Source organism: Sturnus vulgaris, chromosome 24 (genome assembly GCF_052056855.1).
Source record: "Sturnus vulgaris isolate bStuVul1 chromosome 24, bStuVul1.hap1, whole genome shotgun sequence".
Lineage (NCBI taxonomy): Eukaryota > Metazoa > Chordata > Aves > Passeriformes > Sturnidae > Sturnus > Sturnus vulgaris.
The window spans coordinates 6,669,725-6,692,393 of NC_142266.1; the positions used below are offsets into that span (position 1 = coordinate 6,669,725).

The window sequence follows — 22,669 nt, forward strand, 5'->3', positions numbered from 1 at the left end:
TTTTCCAGGCTGGGCTGTGCCCCTGCCCAGCCCCAGGGTTGATCGCTGTGCTGTTCCCGAGCATCCAGAGCAGCCCTTTGGCCTTTCCTGAGCTGGGGGAGGTTTGATTTTGCCTCCCTGCAGTGCACACACACAGGAGCAGGGTTTGAGCAGTGTGACCCCAGTGTGGGGTCAGTGATGTTCCTGTGTCCCATGGAGTTCCCAGGGGTGCAGGAGTTCCTCTGGATCCCACCTGCAGGCCCAGCAGCTTGAGGGCTGCAGAGGATGTGGGTACCCTGCATCCTGTGAATGCTGCTGAGATGGGAGACCAGAACAGAAACTGAAATCATGGGGGGTGAAATTCGTGTTTTGGGGGTGATGGGGGCTGGTTTGGTGGGATGTGGGGTGAGTGTCACCCTGAGAGCCCCATGGATGGCTGTTCCCAGCTCAGGGCCAGGGCTGTGCCAGGGCATGGCCACAGCTCGGGGCTGACCCTCTGACCAACACCTGGAGAGGAGAGTGAGGAAGATTAATGTGAGGAAGATGGAAAAACAACCTTGGCCAGGAAGTGTTTTTGATGAGGTCCCCGAAGTGTAGGTGCAGTGGTTTATTTGGAAAGCAAAGAAAAATGAGGTTGCTCAGAAGCTAATGGACTTTTTTTGGCTTTTTTTTTTCCCCCCTAACTCTGCAAGAGAATGTGCTGATACAAAAAGAAATAGATCTTTTCTAATTCGTGGATTACTTCTTTGTCCTCTCCATCTCTTGCTTCTGCTACCTTGTTGCTCAGATGTAATTTATTTAGTTTGCTGTAAATAAAGGGAATGTGGTTACTCTGTGTTTCAGCTATCAGGTTCAGGGACAAAAAGCTCAATAACCGAGGCACTGGCAGGGCTGGGCTCAGCTCTGCTGCTCCTGCCTTCATCTGCAGTAGGGACCACTCACAGGCAGCTGAGGGACTGGAATGAGATGATTGTGGATTTAAACGAGAAATTTTCTTTCCTCCTGCAAAGAAAAGGCATTTCCCAGTTCCCTGTGGAATTTCAGTTAAATTTGTGTCAGCTGAGCCCTGTCCTGGGGATCCCTGACACCTGGGCTTGGTGCTTGCAGTGGGGCAGAGTGGCTGGAGTTTCTCTTCAGTGCCCAGCCCTGGAGGACAGAGCTGAGAGGAAATATTGAGGAATAAACAGGTGAGGAGTGTCCTGCACCATTGCAGAGGGGGGAGAGGGATGCAAAGTGCTTGGGGAGAGCAGAGACACCAGCTCTGATGTGGTGGATAAATTCATTCTTATTTCTCTTTCTTTAAACCCTCTTTTCATGCTTGGAGGAAAATTCCTCCTGGTTTTTTGGGGGTTTTTTTTGGCTGGCAGGAGGAACTGAAGCCCAGAGCAGGCAGGGAGCTCTGGCCTAAGCCCAGAGCCCACCCCAGGAGCTGCTCCAGCCCCTCCTCCTTGTGCCTGACCTGCAGCACTGGGCACGGGGACTGGCAAGTCTTGGCTGCAGGGCAGATTTTTCCAGGAGCTGCAGTGATTTTCACAGCTTACTTGGTTGCCAAGCTAATCCTGAGCTGTGTGAAACGTCTGTGTGTGGATTTCTCCCAGAATTGGACATTTTGCCACCAGGCAGGAGCTGTGCTGACACAGTCCCAGGCAGCTCCAGGCTTCTCACACACATCTTGGGATAAATGTCAGGAGTTCAGGCTGCTCTCCAAGCCCTGCCATGGAGAAAAAGGACCAAAAAGAGCAGGAAAAGCAGCACTTGCCGATGGTCATTTGTCAGACTCGTGCTGTAACAGGGCCCTGGTTTTAATTGGAGCCTTGAGAGCAGCAGGGGCAGGGGCAGGGGTCCCGTGTTCCCCCCGAGGTGAAGGTGAACACCCAGAGCCCCCTGTGCCTTGGCACTCAGCCACTTCCTCGTGTTCCACGGAAACTGCATCCTCATTTTTATTCCAAACAAGATTTCAGCGCTAATTTCTGTTTTGACAAAGAGGATTTGACATAAGAACAGTGGGAGTCAAGACCTTTCATTTTTGATCTGGGTTTACATTGTGCTGATGTAAATTCCTCCCCCTTCTGCTCTCGCTTTTCAGTTGTAAACTCTGTTATTAAAGTTAGCAAAGAGCTGTTTGAAACCCCCTGTTCTGCAGCATTTAAACAATCCTGCTGTATGCAAGATTAAGTCTGATCTCTTCCTAATGGCCCTTGCTGCTCCTTGGAGGCTCTGGCACAAAGAGTTACCGTGAGGAGTTGGAAATGGCTTTGTTGGAAATGAAGGGTTTGCTTTCTGCTCACTGAGTAACTTTGCTGTGCCAAATGGCAGGAGCAGCCCCCTGGGGCTGAGGGCTTTAGGGATGAGATTCCCCAAACTCTCTTTGTGTTTTCTGGGATCAGCCTGGCCTTCCACCCATCCCTGGGGAAGACTTGATGGCAACCACAGTGCCTCTAAACAGGGGGGGCATCCAGCACAAGGAATTTTCCAGTGGAAGGCTGGAATTGGATGATCTTTAAGGCCCCTTTTCAACCCTGTGAAAGGATAATTTTATTTGAGCTAAGCCCTGACCATCAGCTGGTGGAGATGTGCTGAGGATGCTCCCATCCCCTGCCTGGGAATCCTGGCAGTGTTCACCTTTCCAGAGGCACACCCTGAGCTCCTCCTTGTCCCTTGCACCCCAAACTGAAACCCCAGAGAGAGCCCAGGCTGTGTTTTGGGGGCCTTTGGGAGAGTGTGGTGGATTCAGGAGAGCCTTTGGAAGGATCTCTCCTTCCTGAGCAAAAGCTATTTCAGACCCCACTCCTGGCCACTTGGCTGCTGAAGCATCACTTTGGTGGCTTTTTTAGAGGCTCTCAAGGGACAGATTTGCAGCTGGGAGCCCTTCAAGTCTCCTGTGTGGCCTGTGATGCTCCACATGGGTTATTTTGGGAAGAGGGGAGTGAGGGAAGGCAGAGCTCTGCATCCCTCCCATCACAGCTGCTCCTCTTTGGAAAATCAGATATTTCCTCTTTGGAAAGTCTGGTATTTGCTAAGCTCTGTGTGCTGGGTAAGTGCTGGGGTTAAGCCACTTGTTCAGGTGTTGGGAGAGGCAGGTACAGGTGAGTCTGGACTTGGACACCCAAGTAGATCCCCAGTCTGTAAACACCTCACCCCAAGGCTTTTCATTTGGGGCAGAATTCCTTCCTAGAGCCTGAGTCATCTCCAAAAAAACCAGCCAACCCCACCCCCCCAAAAAAAAACCCCAACCCAACAAACAAACAAAATGAAAAACACCAGCAAAACAATTAAGAAAATAAGAAACAAAACAAGGCAAAACCCCCTCAGTGCCACCACTGCCAGCTCCACTCCACCCAGCACCTTTCCCCAGCGCTCTGTTAATTAAGTTAATGTTCATTAGTGCTCCCAGCACAGCTCCTGGGGTGGGTGGGAGCAGGAACAGAGCAGCCTTGTTGCCCACACTCCTCTCTCCATTCTTCTGCTGCACAAAAGAGCAAATGCAGGGTGGCACAGGCCCCCCTCCAGCTCAGGGAGAGATGAACCTTTGTGTGCTCCTGCCCTGCTCACCAGCCTGTCCCTGTCCCCAGAGCTGCTGTGACACCCAGGAATGTCCCCAGACTCCCTGAATTCCTCCCTGTTCTCCCCACTGCTCCCAGTGAAGGGAATGGATGATCCTGGTGGGATCCAGCTCAGCTCTCCTGGGGTTCTGTGGCTCTTCTCTGCCAGGGCAGGGAGGAGCTGCTGTGGATCCTGGAGTCCCTTTTGGGATCAGCAAAGGGGCTCTGGCTGTCCCTGCTGAAGGGGGTCCCCACTCCAGGCACTTTGGGGCAGGATCAGGAGGGGTTTTCATGGCACACTTTGGTTTGTGGGGACAGGCAGCATCTCAGGTGTGGGCTCCTGCTTAAAGCTGCTCCCAGCTCTGGGTTCTTGCACGAGGGTTTCTGACAAAGGTTTCTCCTCAGGGTTCCTTGGTCCCTGCTTTAAAACTCCCTCAGAGCAAGTTCCAAGCAGCAATTTCGAGCTGAGGGTGTCAGCAGGAGTCAGAAGTGACAGAGAGGGCTTTGATTTGGTTTGGAGCTGCCTCCCCTTCGATTGCACCCTCCCACCGTGATGTGCAGCGTGTGACAGAGCAGGCAGGAGGTGGCAGAGGTGACAGAGCAGGCAGGAGGTGGCAGAGGTGACAGAGCAGGCAGGAGGTGGCAGAGGTGTCACCACACTCGGGGTGGCTGTGTTCGTGCTCCCCCCAAACCCTGGCAGCTCCCTGGGGCTCTGCCCTGCTCTGATGGAGCCAGGCCTGGGCAGGAGGGAGGGAAGAAATCCCAGCCTGGGGCTCGGGGGCTCCGTGTGCCCTGTGCTGGCACAGAGGGACAGACAGACACACAGACAGACACACACACAGACTGACAGACACACTGACACACAGACTGGCAGCTCCTGCTTTGCCCTGTGCTGCCTTTTCACCCCTCCTGACGTGGATGTGGTGGGGAGGGCTCTCCTGGAGGAGTCTCTGAGCTTTTGCTGCTGCTTCAAAGCTGGTGCAGAAAAAAGGAAACACAGCCCAGCCCCTGGTACAAAACACACAGCCCGAGGTTCTTGTGATGCACGGGGTGAGGGAATGTTTAAAACGAATGTTGAACGTGGCACAAAGCAGCAGGGGAGCGAGGTTTGCCCTGCACTTTGTCAGACACAGGCAGGAGAGCTGAGCTGCTCCCAATCCCCAGAGCAGCACACGGAGCCTTGCTAAAAAACATTCAAGGCTCTGTCAGTTCCAGCAATGTTTCTCATTTCAGTTAATCATCCCTCAGAATGAGACTTTGTTGTCTCTTTGTCTCTATTCAGCTTGAGCAAACCCAACTTTCCTCGTTGTCTCTCTGCAGATTATGAAAGGCTTTTGTTGATGATATCATCAAATTAAGCTGAGCCCAGTAGTGTGATTTTCCTCTCAGAAATCACAGCACCAGGCTGTGCCTCAGGTGCCACTGCCCTTCCTTTCCTCCCCTCTCTAAAATGCTTTCCCTGCCTCCCTGTCACGTCTGTGAAAGTGTATAAAAATCACATAATCATTAATATTGAAGAGTCATTAGGGCTGATAAAAGCAGCTCTGCCTGCCGTGCTGTTGTTTTTCATGCTCAGTGCTTTTGGCAAACATTCCAGGCCCACTCCAGCCTAGCTGATTTTTAGAGCCCACCAGTTGATCCAGTGCCTGTTTGACTCCCAGGGATGGCTCCAGTCCGGAGATCATTTCCCAGGCCTGCAGGAATAAATGGATTTCTGGAGGTTGTTTCTTCCTCCTCTCCCACAGCCCCTGCTTTTGATGCAGACAGCATCCTAAAGGCAGCAATCTGTAGTTGAGCAGTAAAGTCCTGCTTGGGTTTTTATTAAAGCAATGATGTGCTGGCTGGCTGAAAAGTGTCAAAACTGCAATCTTGTAGCATCAACAAAATAAGGCAGGAGCCTTCCCGAGGGGAGAGGAGGAATGAGCCTGGAATGGGTGGGTCTGAGCCTGGAATGGGTGGATCTGAGCCTGGAATGGGTGGATCTGAGCCCTTCTCTGGGCTGCAGGGGTGATGCTCATCATCCCTGCCCCTCTGTGCCTGCTGAGATCACACCAAACGTTCAGGGCACACAATTCACCTTCCCTCCCTCTCCCCGTCCAGCTGGGGTTTCCTCTCCGAGGCAGAACTGGAATTGAAGCATTCACAGAAGTGCCAAACCCATCTGAGTGTGCAGAGAAAGGCTGGGGGAATTGGGGAAGTCTGTGAGTGAGGAGGAGGAACTGACCTGAGCCAAACAGAAATAATGCCTGGGCAGAGCAGTGAGGAGTGTTTGTGGACAGGGAGGTGATGGGGACAGCGTTGGTACCAGGAGCTTCTGCTGCACAAACAAAACCTGAACCTCATCCAAGCGTCTCTGCTGGCAGAGATTCCCAAAAGTCTGCCAGGGCTGGGTGGGAATGTGGCTCAGCTGAGCAGAGTGTGGGGGCTGCAGAGACAGCCTCGTGTCTGTGCCACACCCAGAGGGATGGCTGGGACTGGTTCCAGTCTGGAGCCATGGATCAGTGGGGCTGGTTCCAGTCTGGAGCCATGGATCAGTGGGGCTGGTTCCAGTCTGGATTCTTGGATCAGTGGGGCTGGTTCCAGTCTGGATTCTTGGATCAGTGGGGCTGGTTCCAGTCTGGATTCTTGGATCAGTGGAGCTGGTTCCAGTCTGGAGCCCACCCAGCCACCCCCAGCACTGGGAGTGCTGCCTGTGCCAGCCCCCCAGGCTGATTCAGAGCTGTGCCTCCATCCCTGTGTTGTGTTTTTGCAGGAGGACTTCGAGGAGCAACTGTGATCGATGCCTTGGACACCCTGTACATCATGGAACTCGAGGAGGAATTCCAGGAAGCCAAGCAGTGGGTGGAGAAAAGCTTTGACTTGAACGTGGTGAGTCAGCTGCTGGCAGTGCCTGTGTCACCCAAACTGCCAGTCCCCATCACAGCCCTCCCCAGGAGTCCTGTGGGGAGGGAAACCTGAGCTCTGGGGGGGGGAAAAAAACCACTCAGGGGATGATTTTGTCTCTAAGGCCAAAGGGAGCAGTGCAGTAATTCACCCCAATCTTCTGCTGCTTCCAGCAGGGGCCACCAGGGCAGCCTCACCGAGTCTGGTTGGAAATAAAGTTTAATGTTCAATGGTTTTGTGTTTTGGTCTGGGTTATGGAGGCAGACACTCATTATTAAACACTCCAAGGAAATGTTGCTCATCAAAGAACAAGTTGTGTTTCATCTCAGGTAAATGTCTGCCTGTGATAAGAGGAGATTTTCTAATTAAATTAGATTAAGGTTGTAAACCCAGCTCCCCCTGTCTGGGCCCTTTGCTGTGACACCTGAGAGCAGAGGGGGAGCACAGAGGGAGCCAGGCTTTGGAAGGAAGGGCATCACCTCTAAAAATGGCCAGAGGTGCTTCTGCCTGGGGTCCTGGAGCTTTCCTGGACAGTGGGGCTGTGTGGGGACTCTGGCAGTGAAGGCTCCTGTCCCTCCTCTGTCCCTGGCCCTGCTCTGGAGCCTCCTCCTGCATTCCTCATCCCCAGCTGATGGGATCTCATCAGTGGCACACACAGAGAATGTTAAAACCAAAAGTGCAGCTTAAAACTTTTATTTGTTTAATGCCAGTCTAGTTGTTGTGAGGAATGGTTCTCCCACGGGAACAATGCCTGCAGCTGCCTTTATAGAGAAGCATCATTTGGGAGGGCACCACTGGCATTCATGGATTCATAACAGGCAGCCCACATCTGATAAATCTGGTGAATGGTCTCAGTCTGTTACTGAATCGATAAACAAGGGACAAAATCAACTGGGAGATAATTTATCTAGATTTCATAAAAGCTTTTAATCTTGGCCTGCAGAACAGATTGATCTGTAAAGACAAGAGTGAATGCTCTGGATTGATCTGTGGAGTCAGGGAGCACAGCACAGGGAGGCCAGGGGGAAATTAATTCAATATTGCCTCTGTACAAGGAGCTCTCGTGGTCCAGAAAGGCAGGACAGGGACTGAAGCCCCACGAGCTGTGCTGTGATCTGGCTGCAGCTGTGCCAGGGGAAGTTTAGGCTGGACTTTGGGCAAAGGATCTTCCCCCAGAGGGTGCTGGGGCCACAAGAGCTCCAGGAGGGTTTGGACAACACTGCCAGGGGTGCCCAGGGTGGGATTGTTGGGGGGTCTGTGCAGGGCCAGGGTTGGGCTGGGGGATCCTGGTGGGTCCTTGCAGCTCAGGACGTTCTGTGATTGATTGTGTGACGTGCCCTGCCTGACTCAGGTGACAAATGCTGGCGGTTTGGGGGTTTCTCTTCCCTCCAGAGCAAACAGAGTGCTGTGGGATGGGCACAGAGCTGCACTCAGGGCTGTGTTTGTGTCTCTGCAGAATGGAGAAGCTTCCCTGTTCGAGGTGAACATCCGCTACATCGGAGGGCTCCTGGCCACCTACTACCTGACTGGAGAGGAGGTGTGTCCCCCCAGGGCTGAGTGTCCCTGCCAGCCCCCAGGGACAGGCTGAGAGGCCTCTCCAGCACCTCTGAACACCAGCATAAACCCATCCTTTTTGGGAATATGGAAATGCCACTAATGTTCCTTTAATTAAGGCTCCAATAATTACCTTGCACTCACCGTGCACGGCTCATTTGCCAGAGATCTTTTCCTCCTGTGGGCAATTCTGGCGAGACACCGTTTGCAGTTGGACACATTGCTCCCCGGGGAAATGCCACTGGCAGAGGATCTTTGTCTTTGTACTTGTTCCTCTCTCCTGAGTGGGCCGAGGTTTCCTCAGACAGATCCTGCCTGGGGCTGGGGAGGGGCAGGTGCTGCTGGGCACCCCTTTGGGGCAGGGATTGCAGGGGTGAAGTGCCCTGGGATGGGCTGTCAGGGCCCTGTGGTCTCATTCCCACCCTCCTCCTCCTCCCCAGCCTGGAATAATGCCATGATCTGTTGGATAATGTGCCTGGCTGGAGTTTTACAGCTGGCTGAGGGACATGAGCAGATTATTCCTTTGCCCTGGGAGTCTTTGGTGAGCTGAAACTCTGGCTCAGGGGGAGTTCTGTGAGGATTGGGCCTAAATGAGAGCTGAGCTCTGGTGCTGCCCCAGCACAGAGGGTGGGATGGCTCCTGCACAGTGACACCATTGATCCAGGAGCAGCTCTCTTACTTCAGCTGCATTTTAAATGAGTTGCAGGAATGATTTCCTTCTGTGACTTCCCTCCAGGGAAAACTCTCAAAGACTCAGTGCCCCGACTCTGTCTCAGTGACAACTCCAACAGGTTTCAGATCAACAGAGCAAAAAAGAAACCCCATGAAAGCATCAAACTTGCAGCAGTGACCTCTTGAAGTCCCATCAGCAGCTGGGGCAGTGCCACTGGGCTGAAAGGCAAAGCCCAGTCCCCGTGTCCTGCCTTCCCTTCTGGACCAGCCCCTTTCCCTGTGAGGGTATCAAAGGTCTGGGAGCCCACAGGAGAGCTCAGGTTTCCTCAGTGCTGTATTTTTAGAGCAACAGATTCCTGCTTTCTGAGAGCCACCAGCACAGGGCTAGAGGTAAAAGGCTTGTGCTTGATCTCCTAAGTCACTTAGAGGCTTCTCTTGATCAGGACTAATCTCTGCAGTGAAGATTAGTGCTTGTAGCACTTAGTTCCCAAATAAACCATGAATGCAGTTTGATTGGAAGGCCCAGAACTGAGACATTACCAAGGGAAAAGGAGCAGCTCAGCCTTGAAACCACGAATCCTCCTTGGCAAAGAGTTGCAAGGAGAAGATGGGTCCTTGGAGATCTTGGTTTTTACAACAGGAGGTGACATGAGCTGGGCAAGCCCACCTTGTAAATCTAACAGTGCTAGAAAGATTTCTTCTGATTTGAACTCGCTCATTTCAGCTCCTTGTGTTCTCTGCCATGCTGGGAATGGGAAGAATATGGAGAGCAGTCTTTGGGTCAGCTCAGATCTCAGGGTGCTGTTGTGAGCTGTCTGCTCCAGGCTGAGGCTTTGGCAGGGCTCTGGGTGCTGGTTTAGTGCAGATTTTGGAGGAAATTCAGAGATGCCAAAGTTCAGTGAGACTTTTGGTTCAGATTTTTTTGTGCAGGGCAACCAGGGCACAGCACACCTGGAGCAGGGAGTTCTCAGGCTGCAGTGTTTTATAGCAGCATGTTTGGAAAAGGGGATGTGAGACAATCTTGTGTGACTCATTTAATTAAATATTTATCCTCCCTTTTCAACAGGTGTTCAAGAGCAAAGCTCTGGAACTTGGAGAGAAACTTCTGCCAGCCTTCAACACCCCCACTGGAATCCCACGTGGAGTCATCAACCTGGGCAGGCAAGGCACAAGGCTCAGCAGCATTTCCTTTAGTTCTGGGAGTTTGGGAGGAGCAGCTTTTCCTCAGAGCTGCCCCTCTGCAGCATTTTCCTCGAGGGCATTTGCTTTGCCAGCTCAGAGCTTGGCACAGACTGCAGGTGACTCAGGTCGAGCCCAGCTCTGTTTTATTAATTTGGGGCTGTCCAGAGTTGCCTCCTCTGCCTCCTGACAGGGCTCCCTGCTGCAGGAGCATTTTCCTCACTCTCATTTTCTTTGACAGGTGATTTTGTAGTCTGCTCATAGCGTGGATTTTTGCAGTGTGCCCAGCTGAATTTATCCAGGAAAAATGGATTAAAAAATTGGAAAAACTCGGCAAGGGAGTAGATGGGACTGGCTGACAGTTTTGGTGCTGGAAAAGGGGGGAGAATACAGCACAGAGCCCTTCTGTCCTTCCCTAGAGCCCCAGAATTGGGGTTGGTGATGTTCTCATGGCCAGGGGAGGCAGCTGAGTTCACTAAATCCCTGCAGAAGGTCTGGCAGCAAACAGAGGCAGAGCTGGGGCTGCTCCTGGCAGACAATTCCCTGCCAGCCAGGCAGGGATTTGGATTTGCTGGTTCTGATGCCTCCAGACAAATGCAGGGGTGAGAGCTGCAGGAAATGTGGGTTAACAAACAAAATGTGGGTTAACAAAGCCTTTCATCCTCACCTCCTGTGAAACTCTCCAAGTCATTATCCAGCCCTTAGCCCAAATCTCCTCCTTGGCTCTGTGAAATCCAAATGTTTGTGTCACGCTGCTTTTGCTCAAATATCAGTGTCACCCCTCAGCTGTGTGATGTGTGCTCCTGATCCCGGCGAAATTGGAGGCACCAGCAGCACTGTAATTGTCCTTTTTTACAGCACACACATCCTGCTTCCTCTGTGGCTGATAAAGGCTCTGCATGGACTAACCTTTCACAGAAATGCCAAACCCTCCCCTGCCCTTTGTGAAGACAATTGAAGCAGCCTCTGTCTGCCCAGACATTCCCAAAATGTTTTGCTGATGACCTTGAGTGAGAGCAGAGAAAATCGACAGAACACCCATCCCAGAGCCCCCAGCGCTGCCTGGAGCTCGGGCTTTTGTTTTTGGAGCTGCTGCGAGGGCTGGAGTGTGGATTGATGGAGGAGCTGCACGCACAGCCCGAGCTCCTGCAGCAGCACCGAGAGCAGCCAAGGGCTGGAAAGCCACAGGGAAGGGAAGGGAAGGGAATTGCTCCGTGTGGAGTGAGGCTGTGGGACCACACTGACCCGAACAGCAGAGCCAAAACAAAGCCCAGCAGAGTTTTGCAACGAGGAATTCTGTCTGCAGCTCTGTGCTAATTCCAGGGAGAGCTCCCCATCCCAAAAGGAGGAGAGTCCTGAAATGTGTGTGGGCCTCTCCTGGGGTGAATTAAGAAGGGCATTCAGAAATTTGATACCAAAAAAACCCCCTGGCACTGAGTCAGTTCTGCACATTCATTTTCGAGGCCCCAGCTCTTCCATTACCAGCTGCCTTTATCTCCTGCTGTCACCTTTTTCCTCTGGGGTCCCCTCTCTGCTGATGAGCTTCCCGTGGCCTCCTGCTTCCCCCTGGCCCTGTGTCCTGTCTCTCACAGCCTGGTTTCCATCCTGCTGCTCCAGCTGCCAGGGCCTGCAGTGCTCTGTGTGCTCTGTCTTCTGCTCTGGGATCTCTGCCTGGGCCCTGGCCCTGCTTTCCTTCAGCCCCTCTGTACCTCCAGATCTTCCCTCATCATCCTCCCCTGGCCTCTCTCCTGACTTGGTTTTGCTGCTTTGGATCCCCACGAGGGAAGGCAATGATTCCACATTTCAGACCCTCTTATCAGGGACATAAGGGAGGTTCTGGGCCTGTTCTTTTCTCTTGGAGGCCAAGGTCCTTTAACCAGCAGCTTCCTCTGAGCTGTTCCAAAGCTGTGCAGGCCCAGTTTGTCCAGCCTGTAAGAAATGTTTTCCTGCAGGGGTCACTGAAATGTTTTCCTGCAGGGGTCACTGAAATGTTTTGCTGCAGGGGTTCCCTGCAGGCTGCTCTAACCCAGGCATGGTGCACATGGGCTCCAGACCCATCTCTGCTGTGTTTGCTCCAGCCTCCCTGCAGTGATCAGTGAAGGGAAGGAATTTATCTTTTCCCAGGTTTGGCAGCTCCCCCAGCAGCTCCCAGCTCAGCAGGTTGGTGCAGAGGGACATTAAAGCCACGCTCACCTGGGCTCACCTGGCCAGGACAGGCTGGCAGAGCCCCCCAGGCTCCTGGGGTGCCCCTTGGGGCTGCACTCCCAGGGCAGGGACTGAGCCATTCCAGCACTGTGAATATATTGCTTTTTTAAATATATCTGAATATATATATATATATCTAATGGCTCTCTTAGTCTGGAGGTGGCAAACGGCTCGGGACCTGCTGTGCTTTTCTCTCCATCACAGCGAGGGAAACTTCTTTTTTTTTATTTTTTATTTTCATGCTCAGAAGGATCATTAGTTTCAACCTCCCGTAAACAACAAACCCTTCTCGTCTCCCAGCCAAGCTGCCCGGCGCCATCTAGTGTCACCCCCACCCTTCCCTGTCCCCTCCCCGGGATTTAGGGCCAGGAGACAAAAAAATGGAGCCAGGACACCTCGGGGGTGGCCCTGGGGCAGCAGCCAGAGGCTGCTTTGGGACCGAGTCCTTCTATCCAACCCCAAATCCTCCAGGACATTGTCCTGGCTGGGGGGTTCCAGAGAGGCCCAGAGCTGTGGGTGTTTAATCCCAAAAGGGTATTTTACTCCAAAAGGGTATTTTATCCCAAAATCTCTGTGTAGGGCACGGTGGCAGTGCTGATTTTCAGCTGAGCTGTTCAGGAGGGATTCCTTTCCCACCAGAAAAAAAAAAAATAAAAATAATGCAGTTTGTGCAGTCTGTGTGTTAGCCTAATCCTAAACAATCTCTGGAAAATCACATTCCATCCCACTGGAACTGCTGCTGGAAATCTGTGAGTGTGTCCTAAATGTGTGAGTGTGTCCTTCCCATGCCCTGATGACACTGGGGTGCAGCACATGCACCTGGCAGAGGCAGAGCTGCCCTGGGACACCCCAGGTGGGGCACCCCAGGCTCTGGCTGGGTTTTCCTGGCACTCAGGGCTCCCTTTCCTCTCCTTGCAGTGGCATGAGCTGGAGCTGGGGCTGGGCATCAGCTGGAAGCAGCATCTTGGCAGAATTTGGGACCTTGCACCTGGAATTCCTGCACCTCTCCGAGCTCTCTGGCAACCCAGTGTTTGCAGAAAAGGCAAGTGACCCCCAGGCTGGGCTTTGGGTTGTTGTGTGGGTTTTAGCCAGAGAAGGCACAGCCAAAGTGGAGCCCTGAGGTGGATGCACATCCCTCAGGAGGCTGCTCTGGGGGACACAGATTGTTCCAGGCAGAATCCAAACTGCCCCCTGTGAGCCCAGGGCAAATGGGGGCTTGTCCCTCTGTAAGCCCAGCTCTGTGTCTCTGTTAAACCCAGCTCTGTGTCTCTGTTAAACCCAGCTCTGTGTCTCTGTTAAGCCCAGCTCTGTGTCTCTGTTAAGCCCAGCTCTGTGTCTCTGTTAAGGCCAGCTGTGTCTCTGTTAATCCCAGCTCTATGTCTCTGTTAAGGCCAGCTCTGTGTCTCTGTTAAGGCCAGCTCTGTCTCTGTTAAGCCCAGCTCTGTCTCTATTTAGCCCAGCTCTGTGTCTCTGTTAATCCCAGCTCTGTGTCTCTGTTAATCCCAGCTCTGTCTCTGTTAAGCCCAGCTCTGTCTCTATTTAGCCCAGCTCTGTGTCTCTGTTAAGCCCAGCTCTGTGTCTCTGTTAATCCCAGCTCTGTCTCTGTTAAGCCCAGCTCTGTGTCTCTGTTAAGCCCAGCTGTGTCTCTGTAAGCCCAGCTCTGTGTCTCTGTTAAGCCCAGCTCTGTCTCTCTCACAGGTGAGGAACATCCGCAGGGTGCTCAGCAGAGTGGAGAAGCCTCAGGGTCTTTACCCCAACTTCCTGAGCCCCGTGACGGGGGGCTGGGTGCAGCGTAGGTATCCCCTGTACCCCCGGCCCTCCCCCCTGCCCAGGGAGCAGCAGAGCTGCCAGCCCAGGCCGTGGCACAGGAGATAAGCCAGGCTTTGCAGGGTGCAGAGCAGGGCTTGTGCCCTCACTCCCCCCCCCCCAGCTGAGTGTCCAGACGGGATCAGGGCTTTCCCTGCACGGGGGGCTGGTGGCACAGGCTCCATCCCACAGGGACTGGGGATCAGCACAGAGCCCCTGGAGCTGCGTGGGCAGCACCTCCTGCAGGGGCACAGGGGCTTGGAGGAGCCCTGGATCCCCCTCGGATCAGGGATGAATTCTCCTGTGCATTGCTGCTCTGTTACCATGGCACCTCTGCAGGGAGCACTTTGGGGAGGAGGGATGAGATCAGAACATTCTCTCCTCTCCTCTCCTCTCCTCTCCTCTCCTCTCCTCTCCTCTCCTCTCCTCTCCTCTCCTCTCCTCTCCTCTCCTCTCCTCTCCTCTGCTCTGGGGAGCCCAGCACTGGAGATGTGGCATGAGGGAGATGCAAGGGGAGCAATAATCAGGGAATGAGAATTCTGGAATCACCCAGGGCAGAGGCTGTGCCCCTCCTCTCCAGGAGCAGGAGTTTGCCCTGTGGTAGGAGCAGGAGATGCCATTTGTGCAGCTGTGCCCTCATCTCTGACCTCCACTTGCTGCTCTGTTATTGATCTGCTTGTTTTGGCTGCTGGGTTGGTGTTGTCAAAGAAAAGTCTCTTTCTGCAGAGCCTGGTCTGAACCTGCCAGTGGGTGACATTTATTATCCAGGCAGGTTGCTCTGAGTCCTTGCATTACCTGCTGTCCCCGTGCTTTGTTGCACTTTTTGCTGGGCTGGATCACTCCAGACCTTTCCCAGTGCTGCTTTCATGGCTGTGGTGGCAGCAGGCAGGGACAGAGCTCTGGCTGTGAGCAGTCCCTGACCTTTAACTGGCAGCAAAGTGTGTGGGATGGTCACAGTGTCCTGTTGAGCCACAGCTGCCCTTGGTGCTGTGAGGAAGCCCTCATCTCTTCTGCCACAAATTTAATTCTATTTTCTGTCTGCAGATTTCACTGCATGCCCTGAACTTGCTGCTGTACAGAGGGGCCTCTTGGTGCTTTTTTATTAAAAGCAGCCTCTGATTGCTTGGGACAGGCAGATTCCTGCCAAATTCCCTGACTCCAGACAGATTTTCTCGGGCTGTTTGTGCTCAGGATGTGACTTTGGGATCTGATTCCATATTCCAGGGAGGGAGAAGAGGCATCAGCCCCATGTGCACCTGCAGTGGTGCTGGGGACAAACAGATGAGGAGCAGAGCAGGGAGGCACCTGCAGGGCCAGGCTCTCATTTTCTCCTCTGTCATTAAAGCTCTTTGCAGGAAGCTGTTTTCCTTGAAATTGCTGTGATTTTCTTAAAAGGTGTATCTTTGACTTGGCTAAATGAGGAGCTCTTGGAAATGAAGATGCACCTCTGTGAGTGCATTTCCTCTGGGAAATGAAAGCCCAGGCCCCTGCTGAAGGCAGGGATTGATTTATGCACAGTGCCAGGGCTGCTGCCATATGGAAAACAATTCTGTGGCAGGGCTGCAGCTTTGGTGAGTTTATGAATGACACACTGAGGATCACAGAGCTGCTCTTTAAAGGCAGGCTGTGTTTGCAAATCCTCTGCCCTGTCTCCTCGCACGGCAGCCCGGGTGTTTAATCTCATTGTTTTGCCAGGGATTATTCCCTGGATCATTGGACACAGTGTGTCAGAGATGTTTGCTCTTCAGGTCAGGAAAATGATGCATGGCTGTTGGTTTGTGCTGCTGGGAGGATTCAGTGTTTGGAATAAGCCTCAGGACTTTATCTGTGTGCAGGGAGAGGGGAAACAAAAATCTGAGCAGCTCTGAACACCTGCTGGGTGTGCTTAGCTGGGAAGGGAGGTGGGCACTGTTAAAAAACAGGGAGGGGGATTTGTCTTGCTCTCCTAAAAATGGAGGTGCTTGACTGCTTTAAAGAGTGAGAAGCTGCTGTTCCCCCTGGGGTGCAGTTGGAAGCTGTAAATGCATCCAGCAGCTCCCCCCAGGCACAAACCTGCAGCTCTCAGGCCCATTTCACACTGCAGCTCCTCCTGCAAGGCCAGAGCAGCACACAGCCTCACAAATGGGATTTCTGCAGAGGAGAAGATGCAGTGCACATCCCTGTACCTGACTGCATCATTTCAACGTGCCCCAGCCTTCCCCAGGGTACAAATGGCATAACCCAGGAGAGCCTCCACAGCCCCGTGCTGGCAGCTCTGTGGGATCCAACACCTCTCCTTCCTTTCCTGAGGCAGGGAGGCAGCTCCCAGGGGCTCCATCCAGATGGAAATCTATCAATACCCACCACTGCTTCTGCTTTATGAGGCTGGATTTATGATGATGGCTCCATAAACAGGAAGCATCTTCACGTTGCAGTATAAATAACTTGTAAAATAAGGCCTCTGAATGGTTCTGCTAAGGGATACTAATGCTCTGCAAAATGACAGAACATTTTTCTCCTGATTGCACTTTCCACCTTTCTTCCTTTCTGAAAAGCAATGCTGCAAGCTCTCCCCAGGAAGCTGGGAAGGGGAAGGAGAGAACAAGGGCATTAAATAGGACGTGATTGTTTCCCCTTTGTGAGGCAGTTGCTCATTGTACATCGTGAACCTGAAGCTCTTTTCTGCCTTTCCCACCACAGACCACGTCTCCATCGGGGGGCTCGGGGACAGCTTTTATGAATATCTCATCAAATCGTGGCTGATGTCAGACAAGAAGGACTCTGAAGCTAAAAAGATGTATGATGATGCCTTGGAGGTGAGGAGCCAGGAGCTGCTCTCTGCTTTTTTGGGGGGACACAGCTCATCAGAAGGCTTCAGACCTTCAGGATAAGTCTTTGGGTTTCATTCCTGTCACTAAATCACAAGGAATAAGTTTTACTTACTGTGCACTCTCCTGAAATCCTGATTTTCATCCCTTTAGGCAATAGAAAAGCATTTGGTGAAAAAATCTGCAGGAGGCTTGACCTACATCGCTGAGTGGAGGGGTGGCATCCTGGATCACAAGATGGGCCACTTGGCCTGCTTCTCTGGGGGCATGATAGCCCTGGGGGCCCAGCACGGGCCAGAGGAGAGGAGGCAGAGGCACATGGAGCTGGCAGCAGAGATCACCAGCACCTGCCACGAGTCCTACACACGCTCAGGTACCTGGGGACACCGGGGCCACCACAGCCCTGGGGCTTGGGGCTTGCCTGGCAGGGGGGTTTGTGCCTCAGCAGCAGCTGCAGCCCTGCTGTGGCTTTGCTGGGATGACTGGAAGGGACAGAAATGTGCTTTGTGCAGCTGTGAGCTCCTGGGGCAGAGCTGGGAGTGGAGCCAGGGCTGAATCCTGCTCCTGCCTCCCAGTCCAGGCTGTGCTTCCCATCCCTCTGCAGGCAAGAGGGCAGGATTAGCAGGGGTTAATTGCAGAGTGTCCCTTAATGGAGCAGAGCAGCTGAGGAGCCCAGCAGGGCAGTGCTGGAGACCTGCAGGAAAATGGAGTTACTGAGCCTCTCCAGCTGTCTGAGTTTCACAAGCTCAGGACAATTCCTTTCACCAGCCAGAGCTGTGGAGAGCAGTGAGGGACTGGGTTGGTTCCCTGCCTGCAGGAGCTGCTTTGGACACCCCTCCTTTCCTTGCAGGCATCTCTGCAGCTCCTGTGAGGCTGCAGGCAGCCAGGGCTCTCCAGGACCTTGTCAGGCACAGCTCTGTCCACAGCTGCACCCAGGCATTGTTCCACACCTTCCCCACAGCCAGCCCAGCATAAACTCCAAGGGAGTCCTAGGGACAATAAATTCCAAGGCAGGGACACCTTCCACTGTCCCAGGCTGCTCCAAACCTCAGTGTCCAGCCTGGCCTTGGGCACTGCCAGGGATCCAGGGGCAGCCACAGCTGCTCTGGGTGACCTCATGAACAGTTTTTTTCCAGCAGGGAGAGGGTGGGTGTTGAAAGCAGGGATCTGAATGCTGGATAGTGCTTGCAAGAGATTCTTAACCAAAAACCAACAAACTGCTGGTGCTGTTTATGAACCTGAGCTGGGTGATTTCCCATCACCCCGATCCCTTCTCTCCAAAGGCGCTGCAGAACAGAAGGTTTAACAAAGCCTTGGCTAAACTCTGCCATGCTGAGCAGCACGAAAGCACCTGGATGTGTGGTGTGCGTGCCGTGCTGGCAGTGACAGCCCTGTGTGTGTGCCTGTCCCCAGACACCAAGCTGGGCCCCGAGGCGTTCCGCTTCGACGCGGGGAGCGAGGCCACGGCCACGCGGCTCAGCGAGCGCTACTACATCCTGCGGCCCGAGGTGGTGGAGAGCTACATGTACCTCTGGAGGCTCACCCACGACCCCAAGTACAGGCACTGGGGCTGGGACGTGGTCCAGGTAAGGCTGCAGAGCCCGCTGAGCTCACTGAGCTCGGCTCTGCTTCTTTCCTGGCCGAAATCTTCACTCTGATCGGTGGAAGGAGCGGGAATTGTTTCAGTTCTGAGATGTGTCAGAAATGCTCGAGGCCAGGTTGTGTGGGGCTTTGAGAAGCTTGGTTTAGTGGCACGAGGGTGGAGCTGGGTGATTTTAAAGGTTCCTTTCAACCCAAATTGTTCTCAAGCCCCTGAACAGCGGGGCAGGATCCCAAACCCATGAGCAGTGGGGCAGGATCCCAAACCCATGAGCAATGGGGCAGGAATACACAGAGTGCCTCAGGGCAGGATGTTATGTCCAGTGTGGATGTTTCCTTCTCCCCTGTGGGCTGCACTGCCATCAATCCATCAGCCAGCTCTGGCTGCTGTGCCCTTGCTGTTCTTTAGAGTCAGGCTGATTCCCTGGGTGTGGAGGAGCCCTGAGCTCCTCAGTGAGGGCCAGGAAAGCTGGACTGGGATTTGTAAAGTGGCTGGGAATGCAGCTGCTGGTGCAGGATGGCTCACCCCACGCTGCTGGGGGTGCTGAGGTCCCTGTTCTCCCCCAGGCCCTGGAGAAGCACTGCAGGGTGGAATCTGGCTTCTCTGGCATCCGGGATGTTTACACCACCACGCCCACCCACGACAACATGCAGCAGAGCTTCTTCCTGGCAGAGACCCTCAAGTAAGTCTGGGCTCACAGGGGCCTTCAGAGCAGCACAATTCCTGCTTAAGGAGCCTGGGATAATCAGGGGAAGTCTTCTCTTCCAGGGGAAGTGTCCCTGCCCAGGGCAGGGGGCTGCAATGGGAGCAGCTTTTGGGATATTTCCAAGCCAGTCCATTCTGGGGGGAACACTGGGCAAGGCTGCAAAGCTTTGGGAGTTTTCAGATTGAAGCTTTGGGAGTTTTGTGCTGCAGAGCCTCTGCTGCCTTTGGCTCCCTGGAGGTTCCTGCTCAGCTGCTGGGTTTGAAGGGCTGTGCTGTGATCCAGAGAAGTGGGCAGGGTGGGGATTTACAGGTGTCACATGGACAGAGGCAGCAGCCCCAGCACATCGTGCTGCCTGGAGCCCCTGCTGAGCTGCTCTAACCCCTGTGTCCCTCTCCTGTGGCTCCAGGTACCTCTATCTTCTGTTCTGTGAAGATGATGTGCTGTCCCTGGAGGACTGGGTGTTCAACACCGAGGCTCATCCCCTGCCCATCAACCACACAGACTTTAAAGCAGCAGTGCAGCCCTGAGGCCCTGCCCAGCTCCTGCTCCCCCAGCCTGGGCAGACTCTGCTTTTCCTTTCCATTGAAGGAATTCCTGTTGTTCCTGAAATGGTGTTTTGGGGCACTAGTCCAATTCCGGACAGGATTTTCTTGGGAAGATGATCCATGACTAAGCACCTTCTTTTCCTCTGTGAGGAGCTCTATAGGCTGATGATGAGATGTTTATTCTGGGCCATACTGTACACAGTTCATAGACATTCCTTTATACAGAGAATTTATATGAAATCCACTGATTTTGCTTTATAGTGGCCAAAGGACTGGAAGTTTGCCATAAAATAGACTTTACACACACACACATCCTCCTCTCCTTTCTCTGTTTCATTTCTGCCTTTTATCTGCTCTTGGATTTATCACTTTTCCAGTGAATAGTTCTCAGTGTTCTGGGCTGGGCTTTGGGGGCTCCTCAGGAGGGGCAGGGGAATGAGGAAGGGGAGTTGTCCTTGTTGGAATTCTTGGGGATAGCTGAGCTCAGGAGTGAAGAGAGGAAGGGAAAGGTGATGTTTTAGTGGGAAAATAAAGAGGATCAGACCCTCCACAGGCAGGAGCAGCCTCAGGTTGGAATTTGCAGATTACAGGCTCTGCTCCTCCTGGGGGAATTGAAGCACCCTGATCCCTGCTGGAGGGAGCAGGACAGGAGGCTCCTGGAGTGGATTGGGATCAGTTCCTCCTGCAAGGGACACAGGAGCTGACACAGGGGCTGTGCTGAGCCCAGAATGAGCTCCGAGGCAGCTCTGGCTGCAGAGGCCATGGATGGTGAGTTTGGACGGTGAGTTTGGGATCCTGAGGGCAGCAGGGAGGGGGGGAAGCTCCAGCCTGGAGCTCTGCAGAGGTGACAGCCCTGGGGCCCAGTGGCCCTGCCTGAGCAGGGACAGGGCCAGGGCCACCCCAGAGTCCAGCCTCAGCCATTCTGTGACTCTGTGGTGTCAAAACTGTAACTAAACCAAAACTTGGCTGCAAAATCCTTGCTCCTCATGTATTTTTATGAACTTTTTTTTCTGTGCTCTTAAAATACATTCACCACCCATCACATCTCATTTAACTTTCCTTTATCTTTTTTTTTTTTTTTTTTTTGGGGGGTGTTTTTCTACTTTTATTTGGAACTAAATGTTACGAGTCACTTGTAATAATTTTACTGCTGTAATAGTCAGATCTGTGAAACAGAATAAAAGTCTTGTAAAATAAAAAGCTTGTTGGGGTTGATCCTGTAAAAGACCAGTTACTCCATGCTGGGAACGAGACAATACTGGTGGATTTGAAGAGTTTTGTGCAGGAGGAGTTGATTTCTAGGGGAATCCAGGCAGTGTTTGACAGCAATTCCCAGCTCTCTTAAACTGCTGGATCTGGGATCAGCATTCCCTCTGATCACTGCAAAGCTCTGTGGCCCTGGGGGATGGAACATTTTTGTTCATTCTTGTGACATCCTCGTGACAATTGGTTCATTCAGCAACTTGGGGGAAAATAAAAGTCTCTCTGAGCAAGTTGTGAAAACAGAAAATGTTGTTTCTAAATTCCTGCCTTTGTAATTCCCTGAGAGAAATAAGATTGTCAGATGGGGACTTAGCATTATCCCAGGGATAAAGCTGCTGCCTGCTAAGCCTGGCCTAGAGGAGTGATTGGTTATTGGTAAATAAACATCTTGGGAGTGAGCTGTGTTATCCGGGAGATTTGGGGATGGGGAAGCTCTTGTAGCTCAAAGGATTTTGATAATGGATTAAAGGAATTTCTTAAATAAGAATGACCTGCTCTGGGAATAACACAGAACACTTTGCCTGGCAGAATTTAAACCCCCAAAATAAACAGTGTGGGGCAGGTTTTCTTTAGGAGCAGATCGTGGTGTGACATGAGAGCTCCATGGTTGGTTTGGGAGCATCCCACACCCTTGCAGAGGAAGTTTCCTGCAGCTCAGTGGCCACAGCACAAGGCAGGAGCTGTCTGAGCTGCCCTGAGGAGGCCAAGCTCAGCCAGGGCTGTGCTCCAGCAGCTCCATGCCAGGCACAGCAGAAGCTTCTCCTTGCAATGCTTTGGTGCCCAGGCAGCTCTGCAGATTGCTCTGCCTGGGCTCACATCCCCTGAAATGCCCAGGGATTCATGTCAGGCACTGAGCTCAGTGTTCAGCACGAGTTGAGATTGACTCCCAGCATCAGCTTTGTTCCCAGGCCTGGCCTTGACCCCCACCAGGGGTTTTTGTGTCCCACAGCAGTGCAGGTGATGGGGATGTTTGTCCTGCTGGTGCCTTGAAATGTTTCTGCTCCTCCCTTGCCCAGCCTTGGCCTGGGAGCTGTTCCTGTGGGAGCAGGGACTGGAGCCCACCCCAAATTCCCCCTGCCCTGTGGGGTTTTCCTGCCCAGAGCTTTCCAGGCTTGGAGCAGGTGAGTAAATGGAGTTACACTGAACCAGGGGTTTGGCTGTAAATGCCCCATGGGAAGATCTGGGGAGATGTGTGTCCTTCAGCTGCTTTCCTGCCTTCCAGTCTCAGCTTTATGTGAATTTTGTAGTTTTTTGGTGGTTTTTTTCCTGCTTGGAGTGACCAGGCTGGGTTATTGCCCATTTCCCCTGGAAGATTCCACTTCTGCTTCAGAAGCTGTGATTGCCATCTTAATTTTCACCATCAGAGCCTGTGGCCCTCCTTTATATCAGCAGGAATTTCCTGTAAATTCAGTTCTGATAACAGAAAGTTTAATCAGTGGTGGAGGTAAAAACTCTTCCCTCTCACTTGTACAGCCAGGCCTGCACAGAGATCAGACAAAACCATCCAGAAAACAAATGCACCTTTTTGTAACCCACACTTCATTTTTACAGCATTATTAAATTCCCCTGGAAGGCTTTCAGCAGAATTGGTTATTGGATTCAAAAGCCTGGCAGCCAGAGTATTTTTCCATGTAGGTTTTGATGTGATCCCTTTATGTGATTGTTTCAGGGCTGATGCACGAGCCCTGGCTGAGCCCCAGCAGCTCCTCCTGAGCACATTTGGGCTTGGATTCCTTCCCTGTGGAGATCTGGACCCTGCAGGGATCTGCTGGAGTCAGGAACCTTTCCATAAAACCCCTGCTCTGTAAAGGATTTCCTTCAGGGTTGCATCGTCCTGAGAAGGAAAGGCCAAGGAGGAGCTGGGAATGCAGGACACAGGAATTGGCTCCTGCTCTGCAGCTGAAGGCTTTGCTTTGAAATGCCTCAGG

The 22,669-nt window shown here is 52.8% G+C and overlaps 1 protein-coding gene across 1 annotated transcript in view; it reads left to right on the forward strand.

The window, feature by feature from the left end:
* MAN1C1 (mannosidase alpha class 1C member 1) overlaps positions 1-20,693 on the forward strand; it is a 50,722-nt gene extending 30,029 nt beyond the window's left edge. Inside the window, exons 3-12 of the mRNA XM_088178225.1 lie at positions 6,274-6,389; positions 7,861-7,941; positions 9,697-9,791; positions 12,933-13,056; positions 13,713-13,806; positions 16,500-16,615; positions 16,781-17,000; positions 18,041-18,213; positions 18,794-18,909; positions 19,340-20,693. Of these exons, the coding sequence (XP_088034351.1) occupies positions 6,274-6,389; positions 7,861-7,941; positions 9,697-9,791; positions 12,933-13,056; positions 13,713-13,806; positions 16,500-16,615; positions 16,781-17,000; positions 18,041-18,213; positions 18,794-18,909; positions 19,340-19,460 (1,256 nt within the window). The 3' untranslated portion in view covers positions 19,461-20,693. The remainder of the gene's footprint in view (positions 1-6,273; positions 6,390-7,860; positions 7,942-9,696; positions 9,792-12,932; positions 13,057-13,712; positions 13,807-16,499; positions 16,616-16,780; positions 17,001-18,040; positions 18,214-18,793; positions 18,910-19,339) is intronic.
* Positions 20,694-22,669: the final 1,976 nt, after the last annotated feature.